At 38.3% G+C, this 20,689-nt stretch overlaps 1 protein-coding gene across 6 annotated transcripts; it reads left to right on the top strand.

The window, feature by feature from the left end:
• The first annotated feature begins 6,940 nt into the window (after positions 1 to 6,940).
• cdhr5-rs (cadherin-related family member 5, related sequence) lies at positions 6,941 to 20,339 on the top strand. 6 transcript variants are annotated; one of them, XM_079455410.1, is made up of 15 exons: positions 6,941 to 7,259; positions 9,536 to 9,623; positions 10,117 to 10,325; positions 10,489 to 10,545; positions 10,693 to 10,785; positions 10,956 to 11,042; positions 11,452 to 11,562; positions 11,653 to 11,823; positions 12,005 to 12,095; positions 12,192 to 12,298; positions 12,447 to 12,647; positions 12,764 to 12,895; positions 13,090 to 13,168; positions 16,710 to 16,903; positions 18,963 to 20,338. In XM_079455410.1, exons 2-15 carry the CDS (start codon positions 9,566 to 9,568, stop codon positions 18,999 to 19,001), a joined length of 1,629 nt encoding a protein of 542 aa, XP_079311536.1. In that variant the 5' UTR covers positions 6,941 to 7,259; positions 9,536 to 9,565; the 3' UTR covers positions 19,002 to 20,338. The 6 variants fall into 6 exon arrangements, with proteins under 6 accessions (XP_079311536.1, XP_079311535.1, XP_079311533.1 ...); XM_079455409.1 differs by having other exon boundaries at positions 7,015 to 7,259; positions 10,956 to 11,093; positions 18,963 to 20,339; XM_079455407.1 differs by having other exon boundaries at positions 7,015 to 7,259; positions 10,956 to 11,138.
• Positions 20,340 to 20,689: the final 350 nt, after the last annotated feature.

Genomic DNA, 20,689 nt, shown 5'->3' with positions numbered 1-20,689 from the left:
TACAGTATATAGTTACTTAGCCGGAAATATGCATTAAGGAGCCTTCATAAAGACTTTGGGCGGTGGAGAGGATGTTCTCCTGGGTAACTGATAGCTGGAACAAATATACAGCAGCCGTTTGGAAAAAGCTTTCAATTCGAGGCAACATGCGGCACTAGGAGTAAACAGTTAGCTGGCAGTCATTGTTTTGATGTGGTTTTATTCGCACGAAATAATCGCGCTGCCAGAACAAGCCACACGCTGGTTTGCTTAACAAGAGTTGATGACTCCTCTGTGCCTCATTCGGTAGGTGGGTGTCCACACTCACAGCGGTACACAAAAATAGATTAAAAGGATTGTGTAAGCGGCGTGTGGAGTAACCAGGGAAACAACACACAGAGAGGTGGAGCAGGGTCTCGCATCCTCTGAAGGGCAGATAGAGGATCAGAGATTTTCAGCCTAGCATCTGAACGCCATGCATAATAGCCGCATCTCCAGAATTAAATGTCAAATTATCAGCAAATGAGAATCATTTAATGAGTCTACAAATGATGTTAGGTCACTGGAGCGTCATGGATTTTTGTACAGCGTTACAGTACATGGAACTGAAGTGAAAGTTTAAATCAAAACTAGACAAGAGAAGATATTTTGAGAAATGTCTCTGTGTTTTTTCTGTTCACACAATGGAAGTCAACTGGGGCCAATGTTGTTGGGTTACCAACATTCTTCAAAATATTTGTTTGTGTTTTGCAGAAAAAGAAAGTCATACAGAATTTTGGTGAATAAATAATGACAGAATTTTCTTTTTTGGATGAACTGTCCCTTTAATTCTTATTCTATAAAAAATATTCTATAATTATAAAAAATGCTTCTGTACGTTGATCAGTGATTACGCCATACAGTTACCACAGGGCTTCAAATTGCGGTGGAAACGCATACAAATGCAACAAATAAAAATGTGTAACATTCACATTAAGCGAATTTAATATTAGCCTTCTTCCCCCTTTATTTAGATTTAATGGAAAAACAAAGCAGCGTTGACATTGTTTAGACTTTCTCAGTTGTTTACCTTAAACCAGTTTTTATTTGTGCAATGCCACTCAGTACTGTTCATTGCACAGAAAATGTTCATGCATGCATGTCATTATTTGTTTCCTCTTGTGTTTTGTCCATGCGAGCGCACTTACAGTAGGCTACACACGCGCATGAGTGCTGCACGATAGCTTTTGAGAGCAGCTCTATAATTTAAAAGTGTATAAAGGATGACCTCGACACAGATCTACCCTATTGATGAAGCGGCCGCGAAAGAACCCTATTTCCAGGCTGGATTATTCACACCATAATGTCATCATGACTCATAGTGTCAGTTCACACCTCTCAGAGCTTCTGTCATTTGCTTCCATTTAAAGAAAGTAAGACATACACAACCTGAGCTCCTTACTGATCTGGTTTTCTTATCTTTCTTAGAAAAGAAATATCTTGAATCATTGTACATCAATAGTGTCATATTATTAGATGTATTTTACTATTTACATGGTACAAAATATGGTACCATGGTATTAGTATGGGACACCCATGTTTGAAATCATGTTAGGTTTAGGTAATGTACGCTACATTTTTTATTCATAGTTTGCCTTTTTAATGCTCAGGAGACTCTTGGTTGTTTAGTGTAAATTTGTCTCAGATGTTTCTCCTGTTAAAAACTTTTCTTTGTAGAATCTGCTGAGAAATTATTATATCGAAATTACGAAGTTTCTATATACAGTAAACATTACTATATTTTTCTATTCATTGAATTTAATTTCTTTCTTAGAAAAGCAATTAAGATATTTTTCTCACATATCTCCAACCGTACAAGGACATTTCACAGCTTCAGATGTGGATAAAATATGAACAGAAAATGGAGATTGGATTAAATGGACAGTTTGTGCTGTAATAGACCAGAGTTAAAAACTCATTACTGAGAATAAATGCTACAGCTCATGTATTTCCATTCTATTAATAGCTTAATGACTTTCCTTTCAAGAATTGAATTGTGTCCTCTGGTTATGGCCAAGGTAATCTATGCTATTAAAATGGCGCTGTGGTTTGTTAATGTACATTATTGAATTCCCTGGCATCAGTGTTGCTGGTGGAAATGTCTGTCACACGCTTTTAAATACACAACACTTTTCATTAACATCAGGTTTGTTTAAAAGACCTTGTTTTCCAATTTTCTCTGTGTGAAAGGTTCAAAAAGTCATTAAAAAACGAATAACCGCTACACAGAAATCACACCTGCGCATTGATCTGGGGTCACCAGGTTTTTTTCTTCATTATTTATATCTACTAAAATACATCTTCGGATTGTATTTGTAGATATAGAAATCGGCAGAGGACCTTATTGAGAATCATTACAGAATCTATCACACGACAGAGACAGTTTCTCAATAATATAGCCATATAAACTGTCCACCATCTTCTCACATGCTGGTAAAGAGTATTGACAGGCTGTTATAGGTTTCAGTCTCAAATTGTGCGCATTAATCGTAAGGAAAAATCTCTTCAAATGTTTGTGTATTTTGCTCCTGGAACTCTGGACACAGCAAAACATTCAAGGACATTGTAGGAAATGTACTGTACTGTAATAGACATTTGAAAACACATGGCTTTACTTTACACAAATAATATATAATTGATGCGCAATTTCAAATGAGACCTTTTTCATTTAAAGGTATTTCAATTATATATTTACTGTACATTATTAAAAAAATTGGTGGAACATATAGTTATGATGAACTACACCTCTGGTTACTCTTAAATGGCCGGTGTCTCAATTGACTTAATATATCAAATAAAATGACCAGTTTATAATTAAAGGCAAAAAGATCATGCTAGTTTCATATTTTCCAGATGCCATATTGTTTGATATTTGTTATTATGCAAAGCATAAACAGACAAACATGAAAGCAATTGTCTTGGACAGAAATACAACCATTTCCATGCATTATTATACAAATTTATAACGATTTGTCAGGCAGTAAACAGCTGTAAGAGGCTCTGGGAATAGCAGCCTTCAACAGGAGATGTATTATATAAGGATGTGTAGAGAATATGCTAATATATGCTGTTATTGATATTACTGTAAGTCTTAAACTGCTTCTAGAAATTTAAGGATTTTTAGGATTCAACATGTAGCAGAACAACACAGCAATTAGACAATATGTTGAAAAATATAGTCTATATATAGCCTATATATAAATCGTAATTCTGCTAAATATGAAAACTTTCCATAATGTGTTGATAAATAATTATTTTAATATAAGGCTTTGCTAGTGTACCTTAAAGCCACAATATGTAAATTTGTACTGTTAGATGCTAGATGGTGGACTTTTGAAACAACAATAAAAGGCGAAGCTAAATGACATGTAGGAGAGTGGATTTATGGGACGGGCCATTATTTTAAATATTAATTTTTTGGGATCTGCACATTCCTGGGAACATTTGGGATAATGTCACATGAAATATATCACACTGTGCAAGTGATTTTTGGATATTTCCAAATAATTCTTCCATAATGTGGCTTTAACAAAAGAAGTTAACAAAACAAACCTTATAGCCTGCACTAATAATGAAGACACCTCAATTGCAGTTCTAGAACTGTTCTAATGTAATGTCTTGACAGAAGTTCGTAGCCATTTCAAGTTTTTCATTTGTTTTTTTTCAGTGATAAGCAAGACGTTTATTTATGGAGGGAAAGACAAATATAATAACAGTTCTACAACCTCTGACACAAAAAATATACCATGTACACACACACACACACACACACACACACACACACACGCACGCACGAACACACGCACACACACACGCACACAAACATCAACGATGTACAATGCAAGTATAATTGGCCAATTTAAAAAATTTCATAATTCATGTCTGAATGACCATGGTATGTAATTTCTTACATTAAATATTCATTTTGTGCTCATCCTCACTGTCACAATGAATTATAGTCTTAACAAAGAAACAACACAGAATGCACTACAACCCGGCATTATTTACCATTAGTGACATGAATGCTGCTCAAAAATAAAAACAAAACTCATTCAACGACAAATTGCAATCACAATCCAATCCAATCATGACACGTCCAGAAACTATTCACAGCTACATGTAACATCACCATCTAAACAATAATGGAATTCAGAATGGCAGCAAATCAAGGAGATCACATGTGCCATTCTGAGAAAAGTTGAAGTAATCCAAACCGAGCTGTGATCACAAGCTGCTGGGTGAAAACCCTTGCGCCTCACTTGAGTGTAAAAAAAATAAAAGTCCCTAAATGCTAAATGGTTAACATAAAAATATAACTTGCTAATTTAAAATCAATTTTAACTTCATAAGAAAATTCACAATCAACAGTAACACGAATAAGGGGGATACGTTCAGTTGAGCCACCTCTTAAGGCAGGAAGGGCCGGTTAGACCCCCAGTCTTATTTAATTGTGCTGCCAGATCTGAGGGAAAGGTCAGTAGATCAGAAAAGCGGCCACTAAAATAAATCAAACCATGTGAGGAAATTGGCCTTTACACAGACAACAGATAGAAGATAGCAGTGGACAGAAGAGAGTGGAAAAGACAAATAAAGAAAGAAAATGGAAAAATAAGTAAATCACACAAAAAAAGAGAGAGAGAGAGAGAGAGAGAGACAGACAGGCAGACAGAAATCGGCATTGTGGTGAAAATAGTGTAAAAATGTACTAAGTATTTTATTGGAGTGGAATATTTTTCGCATTAACATAGATGTCTTTGTGTTTGTCACATCACATATTTTTCGTGGCAACAGCTTGTGCAGGGTGAGACCAAACTCATAAAAGGAATAAAAACAGTGTATAAACAGAGGATAAGTACAGAATCCAATGCGGAATCACAGAGTGGCTTATGCACACTGCTCTTTCTCTGAGAGCTTTCACCACATTTTGGATACTATTATATGGTTACTATATGCAAAATTGGAAGAAATTCAACTCCTAAAGACCGAAAAATGCTTTAAAATCTCTTTTTTTATGACAATGTTGCGAAAAAGTTCAATTACGGTGGTAAATGGTATTATGAGAGAAACCAAAGTGGTTTTTAAATCAGACTTCTTAAGTTGGTTTCTTTTGATGGTTTTAATGGGATTGCGACACTTTTTTACAATGTCATCTTGGAGGACCAGATAAACAGCTTGAATCCAGTAAAAGCCATCTAACCACATTTAGACTAGTTTAAGCAGTTTTTTACTGACATGTAACATTCTTAATTTTGTCAAATTGGTTCTCAGCTTGTTTAAACACATAAATAGCCTTGTGTTTAATGCATTGAAATGCATGCAGGCCTGTCCCGTATGCATGTGAGCGTATGTGCATGTGTGTGCATGCTGAGTTATCTCCTCATCGGGACGGGTACCCCTGTCCAACGTGATCTCATGAAAATACGTATTTTTTACGTAAAATTTGTCTTTAGCAAACGTGTGTACGTGACGTTTAGACTCGACTACGTATAATATACACGTCTAAAGGCTTCAGAAACGTTAGGATCTCACGTATTTTCACATTGATAACGTATAAATTCGTACGTATAAAGCACGTGAAGCGACGTCATGCATTTTGCATGCTGGGTCGAATCCTGATGTGTAATATCAGGCTGGTAATCCTGAAATAAATCCGGTCGGGAACGCCGTCTATTCATCTGATTATTGTCCTAAATAAAGAAGCAATCACAACATTTATAGTACACATTTCATAAGTCTTTATAGCAAACAGTGATTATTAAACTGCTAAATATTTTTTTATCTAAATATTAAATTAATATACGCATTTAAAAGAAACTATTTTCACCCTGGATAACTGACTGGTCAGAACACGTTCTAATCTGTACGTGTTTTAAATTGCGATAGTTTAAGATACGTATCGATCCTGCAATTACATCTAAATAATATGCAAAAGGCACTCTAAATACGTTAAAGCACATATGTATAGGATATTTTTAATTTACATGAAAATATATTCGTTTTATGTGTGAGATCAGGCCGACCTGTCGGATCTAAAGGTGAAGTCAGTCTAAGATCCACCAATTCCTAGACCAACAGGAAAATCTCCAGCGACCCCTGTCACCCCGCAGATCATTGCTGGGGAACGTGCATAAGAGGTGAAGAGTCGACAGGGAAGGACAAGGAACGAAGATCAGCTCGAAGGATAATTTACTCCTCTACAAATCCTCGGATTGATGGCAAGCATTCCACCGTTTGACTGTAAGGTTGAGAGAACCGCACCTGAAGGGTCTTTCGGAGAATCTCTCGAGCAACTATATTTTCATTACCGGCTGCTAAATATGGGAAGTGAATGCCAAAGTGTTTAGTGACACCCAAGTAAGAGCTCTGAGCCAATTATCTCCCCTCATACCATCATTAAGCAGTGGTCCCGTCTCGAGATGAGTCCAGATAAAGGCTCAAAACATAATTAGATACATTAGATAAATAACTAATTAATTAAATCAAATGTATTTTTATTTATTTATAGTTTAGTAATTTAATTTAAAAAATGACATTTAATTTTAAAAGCAAATGCCTGAGAGAATCACCATTTATAACTTACATTACATTACAATTACATATGAATATGCTGGTATTTTGGTAATTCGGGGTAAAATGATCAGACAAATTACCTTAGTCATCATGAAAACTATTTTTACTGTAAAAATAATTGAAAACAGATTCCTTAAACAAAAATAAACTTTATTCTTTTTATTTGATGTTAAATCACTCTACATGTACATCAACTTTACAGACACAGATTAGGCCTTCAAATGCCAAAGATGCTGTAGTCTCTCAGACTGTCTAAAAATCCATTGAGCTGGATTGTGCGTTTTAAGGGAGGTAAAGCGTTCGAAAACGTTTGCTCACCTCGGATTGTGTTGGCGCCAGATTCTTAGCCAACGCTCTCGGTTTAGCCTCCCTCTCAGCAGCCAGAGTTATCCTATCCTGGAAATGCTCTCTAAGCCCTTACTCTGCACGCTGTGTGGGAGAGCTCTTAATTCTTTCCAGCTAAACGCATTCTGCTTTCTCACTCACATTTTTCCTCGGCAGCCCGGACTTAACAAGCCTGTGAAATCTTTAGTGTTTCGTGCTGTGGCTACCCGCTGTCCCCTGTGGCGCAGGTATTGGCCCCCCACACAAGAGAGAGATGTGGCGAGGAACAGGAGAGGCCAACGGGATTCCCTGAGGTGAAAACAAAGGATATTTCCCACTGAGCAGCGGTGAGAGAAAATGTGTTTAAAGAGAGAGATTGTGTGAGTGTGTGTTTTCAAGTGTGTTGATGAAACAACTGTTGCTTTTTTGCTTTGTAAATCTTGACCAGAGATCACTTTCCCAGAACGCCAAAGTTGGTCGATCCAGTTTTAGAGATAGAGTGAATGCTAAAAAGATAAGTGTCTGGGATATAGGTGTATTTGAAGACCACACAACAGACATAAAGATTGACCTTTTTAGAAAATATCTCTTTCTGAGCAATCTGATTCCCAAAGCATTCATTTGCCTTGATTTTATAATCTGTGACATACACATAAATATGTTGTGATTACATTAAGGTCATTGCATTATTCATCACTTATTCATAAAGACATATTTGCTCTATAATATTATAAAGTATTTCTTCAGGCATAAGATCTAGACTGCTTCATGCTGTTTTGTGCTATGCTTGAAAAAATTTCCAAAGCAACTGTAATGAATCTGATCGATCCTGATCGATTCCACTGATCTGATCGAATCTGATCGATTCCACTGATTCATCTTCCGAAATCTCTTTATAAAATCAGCATGGACGGCGGAGTGTATGTTCTCCTCTCCAGATAACTGAGATCTACGATGAGGGCTCTGCAAAGTGAGATTAGACTAATAAATAAAAACGATGCTAATGCTGAATTCAGAAGAGAATGCATTTGGCAAAGTGGTTTCGATCTGCACTCGCTCATAGACTCAGAAACACACATTTGCATAATAAATAGCAAGCTCAAAGAATATTAAACCATATTGTGTTGTAATCCCATAATCTTATGTGGCAGAGACCTACTTCCTGTTTCACAGTTATTACTCCAATTAATCCCTAATCTCATGGAATCTATGTACAGTCATCCTGGCTGTAGCTGAATGTATTATGGACATAATAATATCAGAACAAACGTTAGCATGTAACTCATCCTGTACTTTTTGTGCTATATTAAGGTAACAGAAGAGATAATATAAAAATTCTCTCATTATTTATTCACGATCATGCCGTTCAAAACCGTTCAAAACACAAAAGACGATATTTTTAAGAAATGTCTCAGTGGTTTTGTGTCCATACAGTGGAAGTCAATGGGGGCCAATGTTGTTTCGGTTACCAACATTCTTCAAAATATCTTCTTTTGTGTTCTGCAGAAGAAAGAAAGCCATATAGGTTTGGAATGACGTGAGGGGTAATGCATGATGAAATAATTTTCATATTTGGATGAACTAACCATTTAAGTACCTCAATAGCATGGACATTATTAGAAACAGGACCCCTTTGCATTACTGAGCCCTCCTTTCATCCTAGAAGCTACAGTACAAAATACCTAAGCACCTATTAACCTTTTAACCTTCCAGAATATCTTAGCAACTAAAAACCATACATTTTATCTTTATTTAATCTCTTTATTCAATCTATTTGAATACAAATATTAAATGAAGCCTTTAAAAAGTATTGCATGCTGGTTTAACCTGAATAATGAAATATACGTTTATCCCTACTGAGTCATGCACAGCAAGGCTGCAGTCTCCCCAGACGTCTGAACTCTGAGCTTTACCTTCATCGTTTTAGTTTTTTGTACTCAATTAAAATCAGATTGAGATTACCTTGCACCCTGGTGTCACGGACTGTGTTTTCAACATTACTCATCCTACACTTTACTGTCATTTATCATCTTCCCAGGATGTGGAGGATGATGCCCCCAAAAGGTAAACTGATGTTACTACATTATTTTAACTGAACATCCACATAGAAAACACGGAATTTTGCTTCGCAAGTCATTTGTCATGTGATAGAATCACTTACGGTTGGTTGTTTGGATTATGTTTGCCCAGGCGGCTGGCAAAACATGAAACATTAATAAATAAAGTTCTTAGGGAGCTTTCCAGGTATTATGTGAGGAATTGAAAAGCTGGTGAGTTGTAAGGTTGGAGATCAAAAGAGCAAACCGATGGTCACGCAATCGACATCACTGCCAGCCAGGCTGGTGGCTTGACGGAGGATGAAGACACCATAATAAGTTTTAAGCACTAGCAAAGGCTCTGAGGTCGAGAGCAAGCAAGACTTAAAGGTTTTTTACACACCTCAGTAACTGTGATGTATGCCATCATCACACATTGACAGATGTAAGTGTGACTCAATAGTGTAAATGTGGTTTGATTAAATTGACCTTTAGTTTTGAATAAGAAAGTGCACAGTTTATCACAATAGACTACTCTAAATCCTTTGGAGTGATTTAAAGTCGGGGCTTGGCATTTCTTTTCGCAGCTGCGACGAGAGCCCGGGGGAATATCAACAATGTTGACACCGTGGAGATTGTTTCTTTGGCAGATGGCATTCTATCACATTGCGAAAGGTAAATCCGTTACAACAGAGACGAATCGTGACTGTGAGTCACTGGTCTGTGATTTATTGACCGTAAACACATGCCAGAAAGGTTTATGGGGCTGCAGTTGAGAATCTGTCAAATTCACTCAAATTTCTTTATCATTCCAATTCAAAATCAAGTCTTTGGCATCCCAGAAACGGAAATGATGTTTGAGGTTTTACTAAAAACTTCAACACTAGAGATCTCTTCTGGAACTCTAATGGAGACATTTGTCAGCTTTCGGGATGTTTTTCTCAGGAGAAGAAATGCATTTGGATTTAACTGATGTTTAAGAGCAATTCTGAGACATAAAACAGTTCTCATTTGTAAAGAATTATTTAGGCGTAATCATATCTCTATGGTTGACCTTGGGACCCATACTAATAGTCTTACTGACTATCTTAAATATCATACGTGCAATCTGTTATAGGATGATTTGTGTTGTACTTTTAATCCAATTAGTCTCTTGTCTGAATGGCAGCCAGTTTATGCCTCGATGGTCAGGATATATTTGCCACGGTCAGAGAGAACAGCCCCACCGGTGAATTCATAGCCAACCTCAGTATCAACGGAGACCTGGGATCCAATAGCATCCGTTTGTGTCTCACGGGAGTGGATGCCGATTGGTTCTACCTCGAAGGTCGTACAATCAGACTGAACTCATCGCTTTCAAAGGCCTTGGATCGAGAGGTGACTAAAAACTGACTCCTGAATGTTTGCATGTGGGGCCAACCAACACAGGCTTTTCAAACCATGATAGTGTTTGTTGTAATAGAAAGTCTTGATCTTTTTGTCTGCTTTTATCCAATGGTCAATAGATGTGGTCTAAGTGTTTTTTTGTTGTATTTTGTAGGTTTTGGGATCGGTCCTGATAGCTGCTTTGACATGCTATGAGGATGAAACAATACGGGTACTGTAAACACATAAATAATACATGATAATATAGAGCACTACGATTTTCACAGCCCTGTCTTACCTGCCTATTCAAACAAAAATCTTACGATAGTGATCTTGGGCACAGTGACAGTATAAAAACATTCCTTATATTTTTGTTTAGAGTCGATACAGAATTTTGGTGGAAATATTGAATGAAAACGACAACATGCCACATTTCCTGGAGGACACAATTCAACCACGATACATAAGTGAGGTAAAAAATCTCTCCTGTCTAGTTCTTTACATTCTAAAAACTCAAATGATGATTCAGCTTTTAACAATGTTGCATCCCTAAAACGGCTATTGAATCTGTTAATATCATTTAAAATATGATTGTTTTATTCTAAGGCCCTGATGCTTAAATTTAGATTTCTCTCTGTGCAGTTGATGGGTGTTAACTCCATGGCGTTCACGGTGAAAGCCAAAGACGCGGATGAAGACAAAATCGCTTACATGACCGATAAATCTTCAGTGAGTGACTTCCGAGAAGCACTTTTCTGCTTTCAACCGAAAGGTCCCAAGGTCATTTTTAATGGATGTTTGTCAGTTAACCTCAATGTCACACAGGTACACTAGCGGAACAACCACATATACGGTTCATAACATTAATGATAGAAATATCATAACTATATGTGTTTGACGACCAGAAAGGTTTGAAAAATTGTTTATCTTAAAGGAATAGTTCACCCCAAAATTCTGTCGAAATTCTGTTTTACCATTTAAAACTTCATTGCAAACTATTATGCTTTAAAAGAATGCCTTGTGCAACCTTGCATTGTGCCAAATAAATACAGATTATTTTCCTCGCCAAGGCTGTGAATTATGAATTGTATTTTCCAAAGTTCAGGAGAAATAACAACACAGCACTTTTGTCTTTCAGCCAGATGCCAGCTATTTCAGAATAGATCTGCCCAACAGTGGGATGGTGATCTTGGACAAACCTCTGGACTTTGAGACCAACTCTCAGTTGCTGGTGGTCATACATGCTGTGGTACGTAAAACACTGTTTATCCGATTCCGTGTTCACTTAAGATGCTCATGTAACCTAAAAGAATCAAACAAAGTGTCTCTTACATGTAAGGAAATGAATACAAAAGAAAAGTACAGCACAACAGCTACCGTTACGGTGAATGTTCTGGACGGTGATGATCAGTACCCACAGTTTCTGCCCTGCTTGCCTGTTTCTGAAGATGGAGATCATACCATCTGTACCAATCCTGTTTATACGGTCAACATCACAGAGACAGATGAGGTGTGGTATTTCTTCCAGAACATTGTTGTAAGATCAAATGTAACGCAGTGTGAGAATGTCTATATCTAATGTTTGCATAACATTGCGTCTATAAGGGTGCCACTAAAATACTAAATGCATCACATCTAGCAACAGCAATACAGTAAAATGCTTTAACTAAAACATGATCTGTATGTTTTAGGACATTGTGCTATATTTCTCACCGGGTCCTATTCATGCTGAAGATGGAGACAAAGACATCCAGACACCTCTGGTTTACAGCATACTGTCAGGTTTGTAAATCATGCAACCTCAAAGCGTGTTTTTATTTAAGCTGTATGTTGCATTGACTAATCGAATTGCATTGGTTCATATAAAAACAATCATAGGTGATGACGATGGTAGATTTACAATCGTCCCTCAAACAGGAGAGATCACACTAAAGCACCGTGTGGAAAACAGGCTCCAAACCCCTTCACGCACGCTTCGCATAATGGTACGGCTTAACGATACCTATGCTTATGAACAACCTACAAATAATAAACCTGGCACCTGCACTTTTCAGATATAATTCATCATCTTTATATGAAAAGGATAATACATTTTGTGAGACAATAAGGGAAAAAAACATTAAACTCTTACAGGCTGCACAGGTGAACGACCCAAAGAAATATTCAGTGACAACGGCATTGGTGCACGTGATATCCGAAAACCACTTTGCTCCTTATTTCAACAAAACCATTTACAAAGGGTTTCTTATCGAGAACTCCAGTCCTGCTACACTGGTCACTACATATGGGAATCGTGTCCTGGTGGTCCAGGCCATTGATGGAGACTTCAGAGATGTAGAGTGAAAATAACTATCTTTTATTTTATTTTATGAATGAATAATTATGAATTCAGATAAACTGAAATGCAATGGTGGATTTGTAGACTTAATTCATGTTGAATTTTTCTGCAGGGAATAAACCCAAAAATTCACTACACGCTCCAGCCCATGACAGGCAGATATAAACCGTATGACATCACTCAGGATGGTATTGTGATCGCCAAGACTGACCGGCTGAGAGCCTTTGATCGCCACATCCTTGAGGTGACAATAATGGATGTGTATGACTATATGACTTCACAGCAACTGTACATGCGCCTTAGCTATATACAGACAAGCAAGAGCATCTTCATCATCTACATTGACCAGCAAATGTTTTTTAAGCATCATGAAAATATAAAGAAGCAACATGAAGACTTTTGAAATCACTGATGATGTAATGAACTCTTTTGTCACAGGTGATTGCAACAGATGAAGAATCAGGTGAGGTTGCCCATTCTTCAGTGGACATTGAAGTTCTACAGAGGGGACAACCAGGTAAAGAGTGATGGTTGTAATCTCTATGATCTATGTATCAAATCTTTTAATAAACTATAAAGCAATTTGTTCCAACCACCGTACCACCTGCCCACTGGATCCCATCCCCACCCATCTCCTCCAGGCCATCTCTCCAGCAGTTGTGCCTGTTCTGACCCACATCATCAACTCTTCGCTAACCACTGGGACATTTCCCACAGCGTTCAAAGAGGCCTGCATCACACCGCTACTGAAGAAACCCGCCCTCAACACTACACTACAGGCCGGTGTCCCATCTTCCCTTCATTGCCAAAGCTCTGGAGTGAGTTGTGTTCAACCAGCTCTCCCCCTTTCTCATGCGGAACAACCTCCTGGACAGTAATCGGTCTGGTTTCAAGAGCGGTCATTCGACCGAGACTGCACTGCTCTCAGTCATCTAAGCTCTGAGACCGGCAAAAGCATCACCCAAGTCATCCGTACTCATCCTACTGGATCTGTCTGCTGCTTTTAACACTGTCAATCATCACATCCTCCTTTCTTCTCTCAGTGCTATGGGTGTCTCTGGAATGGCGTTGCAATGGTTCAAGTCTTACCTCTCGGGTAGGTCATTCAGAGTATCCTGGAGAGATAATGTCTCCGCGTCCCAACAGCTCAACACGAGGGTGCCACAGGGCTCAGTGCTTGGAGCGCTACTCTTCTCCATTTACATGACATCCCTCGGCTCGTTCATTCAGAAGCATGGCTTCTCCTATCACTGCTTGCGGATGACACACAACTCTACTTGTCATTTCAACCGGACGATCCGACGGTCTCTGCTCGCATTGCGGCATACCTGAGTGACTTCTCACTTTGGATGAAGGATCATCGCCTGCGGCTAAACCTTGCAAAAACGGAACTGCTTGTGATCCCACCACAACCTCTCCATTCAACTAGGCTCATCAGCTATTACACTGTCCAGCACAGCCAGAAACCCGGGGGTGGTAATTGATGCAATTCACCACCCGGTTCTGTAGATTCATCCTCTACAACATTAGGAAAATTAGACCTTTCCTATCAGAGCACTCTACGCAAGTCCTAGTCCAGGCTCTTGTCTTGTCCAAATTGGATTATTGCAATGCGCTTCTGGCTTGACTTCCTGCTTGCACAATCAAACCCCTCCAGGGGCCTCATGTATCAACCTTGTGTCGCAGAAAAACTTTGTGTACGCCAGCTTTCACGCTCACGGTCGGATGTACTAACGGTGAAATTAACGCGAGAATGTGCGTTCCTCCAAGCCAATTTCATGTCTGGCGTACGTACATTTTTCATTGTTTTTGTCCGTTGGCGACACTTACAGGCAACGAAGTGAAGTTGTAAAAATTAGCAATTTATAAATAATTGACATATATTGTCTCACAAGCCTTATGGGATTATATTAATTATATCAATTATGCAATTACATAAGAACATATAAAAGCATACCGGTATGCAAATTGATACAACCCTTACTCTATGGCAATGGCAGCTTTGGCTTTATTAGAGGACATTGCTAATGGCAGAATCCGAAGAGAACGAGTTTTTAGGGACCACAATGATTTTCTGGCCCAGGATGATGACCGGCTTATCAGCCGTTTCAGATTTCCAAGGGCTATCCTCTTGGAGCTCTGTGCTGAGTTGCACAATGTCGCGCACAGGCATGGCATACCACTTGGTGAGGTGGCAGCACCGCCATGTGACCCTGACCCAGGACCAATGTATGTTCAGCCCAACCAACAAGCTATTCAGGCCCGTCAACATGTGATTGCAACAATATAAATGGTAATCGGAGACAAAGTTCATTTTTTGACCAATTCCTTTAATGACTGGCTTATGTCTGTGAGTGCGTCAGTGATATTTTTAAGGTGACTGTTAATTTCTCCGATGGCCATAACGATTTGCTGTTGTGACTCCAAAGCAGCATGCGTCAAGACGGGAGCACTGGAAACGCTGGGCACAGTGGGCGCTGGCTGCTCAGGAGGGACGGATTCCGAGTGCGTGCCAGTGGATGTTTCGGCTGTTGCACCATATGAGTCTAAATAAACACAGACAAATGTTAACTTTGATTGGAGTCCGTTCCATTTTTAAGGGGCACACGCATTTTCCATAAATGCTATGGATACGTAAAATCTCTGGTGTACTTTTGGTCAACTACATTGCACGCATTTGATAATGACATAGGTACGCTATATGTACCAAAGTAAAAACAAATGAGAAATTGTTACCTTCGTGGCAGTCCTGCAGTAAATCTGAGTCTCCCACAGCAGCAGATACCACTCCAGAGAGTAAAGTGTCACTTATAATTGAGGCAACTCTCTGCTCAAAGGGTGTTAGTTCATCCACCCCTTGACCACTGCCTGTTCTGCCCACACTTTGTCGGTGCGTAGCAGTTCTCCGTTTAACGTCGACCTTAATATCAGACCATTTCTTTTTAAGGTCATTTACAGTGCGACTTTCAGATCCCACCGCATTGACGGCTCCAGCCAAACTCTCCCACTCATATTTTTTCCTTTTATTATTCATTCCGGAGGACAAAGTTCCAAATAAAATATTTTTTCTAGTTTCTACCTCCGATAGTAGCACCTCCAAATCACTTTCCGTAAAGTTTCGTTTCTTGCCGCTTGCTTTAGCCATTTTCTTACTGCTATCTTTTGCCAAAGTGGACTCATTACCATATTTAAATTGATTTAATTAGGGGAGGAGACTGGGGTGGGGCGTTTTGCTCATGCATGTGCGCTCAATTTTACGTTAATTGGGATGTACAAAGAGAAAATGCGTGGGATCCTTCGTACGCAGAGATTCATACATCTGGGGTTTTTTGTGCGTACGCACATTTACAGCTTTGTCCGTACGCAATGTTATAGTATGAATTCAATGCAAGTCTTTGTACATGAGGCCCCAGATGATCCAGAATTGCGATCTCTTTCAGAAATGAACCGAAGAGAGCGCATGTAACTCCGCTCTTCATCAGGCTCCCTGTTGCCGCCCGCATAAAGTTCAAAGCTATGCTCCTGGCCCACAAGATCACCACCGGATCTGTTCCACATTGGTGGAATGATCTGCCTGCTGCTACAAGATCAGCAGACTCTGTTGCCATCTTTAAAAAACGACCATCTGTGCCATCTCTTCCGTCAACATGTAGCTGATTGATTTTAACCTCTTATTCTTTTCTGTCTTCTTATTTAAAATATATATATATTTTACTAACCTCACTATTCTTAGCTTTGTATACTGTGCTAGGCTTTAATGGACTAGTTTTGATGCACTTGTGCATTTTGTTGCCTATGTTGTTATAATTGCTTCCAATGTTTCCTCTCATCTGTAAGTCGCTTTGAATAAACGCGTCTGCTAAATGACTAAATGTAAATTTGTGTAATTGGACATTATAAACTGACACATGCTGGATTTTCCATTTTGGGGTCGAATATGGACAGTCCTGGAAAGACACATACTGCTGTACCGTATACCTTAAATGTACTGTAAACTTCTTTGAATGAAAGCACCTGCCAAATGCATAAACTTTTGTTTTCTCGAAACTCTGCGACAGTTCCCAGAAGTCCGTTTGGAGAGGAACGGTTGTTTGGAGACATGAATGCAGGGATGGCTGGGGGCATCGCTGGTCTTGTTCTGATAGTGGCTATAACAACACTTTTCATCTTCCTCTGGCTGATCAAGAGACGAAGAGAGAGACAGGATCCAGCAGAGAGGGGTGCCATAGCTCTTGGAAAGAACCCAAATGTGGTAAGAGCTACTTTACTATATACCAAAGGAATTCAAAAGGAACCTTGAGCTGAAGATCTTTTACAGCATGACGTAAAAAAGACAGGAGATAAAGAAATGTCTTCCCTTAATAGGTATTATTAGGCATTTAAAATGATTTAAAATAGCTGTCATGTTTTACATTTTTAGGATTAATAGAAAATTAGCTAAATGCTTGTAAATCAAATTCTGTGAGATGAGAACTCAAGTCTTCAGTTTTTAAAATTATCCTTGATTATTTGCATTTTATTATTTGCATCAGGGTTATTTTCTCTGTCAAAACTGCCCCCTTTGTGGTCCCACATAAATAAGACATCAGGTTCTGCCTGGAGGTTGTTTAGCAAAACTTTCAACAACAAACAGACTTGAAACATGACAGAAATATGACAAAGGAAACAATCGGAAACATCCTGAAACTGAAATATTCAGAGACTTCTGAATAATTTGCCCTCTTTTAAATTTCTCCCATGAAGACCTTAAGGTGGTTCCAGGTAAGCACTTGACATTAAAGAGTTAGACGTGTCCATCTTGAAGGTGAGACCTGTTTGCTAATATAAAGGCTGGTTAAAAGGGAGTTGTGAACGTTTGTCAGTATATGGAGCACATCAAGTTTATTGTGTCATGTAGATACAGTTTTACGATAGTCAATTATGACCCAAATTGTTAATCACGGTGGAAATAACGGTTGAGTTTTGTATAAAAGTGTATTTAAATGTCAAAAATTGAAATATTGAAATTGTGTTCATTTTTACACGAACGACGGTTGTTCATAAAATACAATTGAAGCCCAGAACAAAAAGTGCTCACAGTAAAAGAAACACAGACTTTCTTTTGTAAGCTCAACAAAGATTGAAGAAAGTATCATAGTGCAGTTATTAGTTATTCTCAACACACATACATCACTGATCTACTTTATAATCACCACTGGACCCCATCTGCGGACTTTACATGTGGAAGTCCTTATATGCCCTTTCTCCGTGATCATCAGGTAGATTCAGGATATTCCATACCACTCATAGAAGATGACGCCTACCACAATGAAGCAAACATCGACCACGAAAACTCTGGTTCCAGTGGTATAAAGGTGAAATGACCCCACCATCAACCAGGGCATACAGCTGTAAAGTTTCTGGTAGACCCACACTGCAGGATACGCTGCCCATTCTGGTGATTCCAGATATCACCTCAATAATGAACTCATCTTCTGTTTTAACCAAATGCGGGAACAGATCTCTCTTTAATGGGCGAGGAAGGTCCAAGAATGGCGGAAGAGATTTTTTTCCAGAAAGGATACTTTTTAGACAATGACATGGAGACCAGAGAGGATATTTGAATGCCTGTCCAACAGCAAGATACTTTTGGGAATAAAGCAGGAACATAGAATGAAACCCCAGAGAAAAGCTTTGAGGACATTTGTTATCATGTTAATGTTAATGACGGTGCCTGTAAATGCCGGTAATAATGATGTAAATCCATATAAAGCCATGCTCTCTCATTTTTGCTACACCGATGATGAAGACACAGTGGATGATGAGTCTAGTGAATTACGGCACTGTTACAAATATGAGCAAAACCAGTTTACAGTCGACAGAAGGCCAGCAGACTGGAAATTGAAGGTTCAACCAAGAACAACTGGACTACATTTTGTGGACTCAATTGAATTTTTGTCGTAATCTTTTAAACAAGTAACAAGTAAATTGCCCTGAAAACACTTGGTCTTCATTATGCACATTAATTCAGATCAAGTGAGAAAAAAAATGAAGAATTCAGACTGAGATTGTTGATAAACACTAAATGTCAATTGTGTGTATTTTTTATAAATATAAATTGAATGTTTATATAAATAAATGTTTAACCATGTCAACGTTTGTTAAAGAAAAGGTAGTAAATGGGCTCGGCGTCTACTTTTTTATTTAAATAATGTACGAAAACTTGTCCGAATCTATACCAGTTGGGGAGCAACCAAAAGATGACCAATGTTTTATTTTTTATAAAGCCTTCTGGTCCTTTAAACTCAACTGTGTAATTTCTCTATCTGCAGGAGGCAATGACACCCACTTCTCCTCGCCACGATCTTTAGGAATAAAGGAACATCACGATCATATCCGAAAAAAGTGAGAGTGCCAAGACCAAGCACCATGAAATACTTTTTAACGCATATTGAGGTGAAGATACAATTTACTACAGTATTCTGCTTATACAAACATCTTAAGGCATCAAGATTTTGTAGCATTTTGTATTGTTATAGAAATATTTATTGTGTATTTTGTGTGCGAGTTATGCAATCCACTGGACTGCCTTCATGAGCCCTGATCGTGGCAGCTTGTATGTTTCTTAAAAGCCACATTAGTGACCGAAATGTATACTTAAAATAACTCAACTCTATTGCACTGCACTTTGAAATGATCAGTAATTAAACTGATTCAAACCCTCTGTTCATGATACAATAATGTTGTCTTCCTCCAGGGGTCAGACGAGAGCTTTATTAAATGATTCATTTTGCAACCGAATTATTATTTGAGTCCCATTGCACCTGATCGAGACATTCACACAACAAGTATTTGTTATTAATAACTGTACTTAATAACTGTAGCAACTCGAATTGTGTACGAATAAGCAAATAATTGTCAGTACGGTCAATTTTAATCTCGCGATAGCCGAGAACACCCGTATCCATAGTGACAGCTACGATGACAAAAAAAGATGGCGACGTCAATTAGACCGGAAACGTGTCACAATTTACAAACACCTTCAGTAGCCTTTTAATAAACAAACAGCGAAAGTTTTCGTTTGTATTTATAAATAAGGTTTGAACATCTTACAAACCTGACAGCGACCGACTGGATCTTTAACTTCAGATAACCCACAGCCCCTATTTCTGAAGGTAACAAAATCCCTCACACATCATATTAACATAGACGATGCCAATAAATGCTAAAAGTAAAAGTGTCGATTCAGTGTGATTGTCACGTTGCTTAAACCCCAAACTGGGTTTGAACGCGACGTTATTTATTTTATTTATTTATGCTTAAGTATTGCTAGTTCATAATCGGAACATAAAACTCCAGTTTAGCTCAGTTTGTTCTGTCATACATAGCCTGTGACCACAAGAGGGCGCCATTACACAACATTTAAATATTGTTTAATCGACGCTCACCACTTTTAGGACTACATTGATGGATTGTACAAACATGATCTTTAACCTTAACCATTTAATTTACAATGTAAATGTTGTATAAGAAAAGTTAAGGCAAAACAAGGTTTTAAAAAGTAAAACAGTTATGCGATGAAACACTTTGCATTACTTTGAACATGTTACTATTAACACCGTGACCGCCAGAGGGAGCCAGTGGCCAGTGTGTCTTAAACCAGAAACATTTTTAAAGAAGCTTAATAAAATGCACTTTTTTAAAAACTGTGTATTCGGCTGTACTTTTATTGTGTCTCTGTTGATGCAGTTGGAAGGGTGCATTGCTGGTTTGCTTTGTTTAGCTGACACATGATAAGCATATGGCATAATGTACATCAACACGTACTGTAGGTACACGCCCACTGCTCTTCTCACACGTTTTGTCTAGCAAGTACATTGTTTAAAGATTCTTAGTAAACCCCCAATGTGTTTATATGTTACATTAAATATAAGATGGGAGTATTTAGGTCATTTGTTACTGTATGAGCATTGTTATGTTAATATGTATGATAGCAAAGTCGCATGAAGCTTTAGATTTTATTTTTGCTTGAGTAAATATATCTCTTGATTCCCTCATG

The sequence above is a fragment of the Barbatula barbatula genome (genome assembly GCF_947034865.1).
Source record: "Barbatula barbatula genome assembly, chromosome: 4".
Classification (NCBI taxonomy): Eukaryota; Metazoa; Chordata; class Actinopteri; order Cypriniformes; family Nemacheilidae; genus Barbatula; species Barbatula barbatula.
The sequence above is the reverse complement of the archived record's forward strand: the minus strand, read 5'-3'. Positions and strand labels throughout refer to the sequence as shown.

Bases quoted from the DNA above. Each gene is read 5' to 3' on its own strand.
- cdhr5-rs (XM_079455407.1), top strand. From the start codon at position 9,566: ATGTTGACACCGTGGAGATTGTTTCTTTGGCAGATGGCATTCTATCAC. The intron at 9,624-10,116 runs GTAAATCCGTTA...TCTGAATGGCAG, and splicing joins ATTCTATCACATTGCGAAAG to CCAGTTTATGCCTCGATGGT. The intron at 11,563-11,652 runs GTACGTAAAACA...CTTACATGTAAG, and splicing joins TGGTGGTCATACATGCTGTG to GAAATGAATACAAAAGAAAA.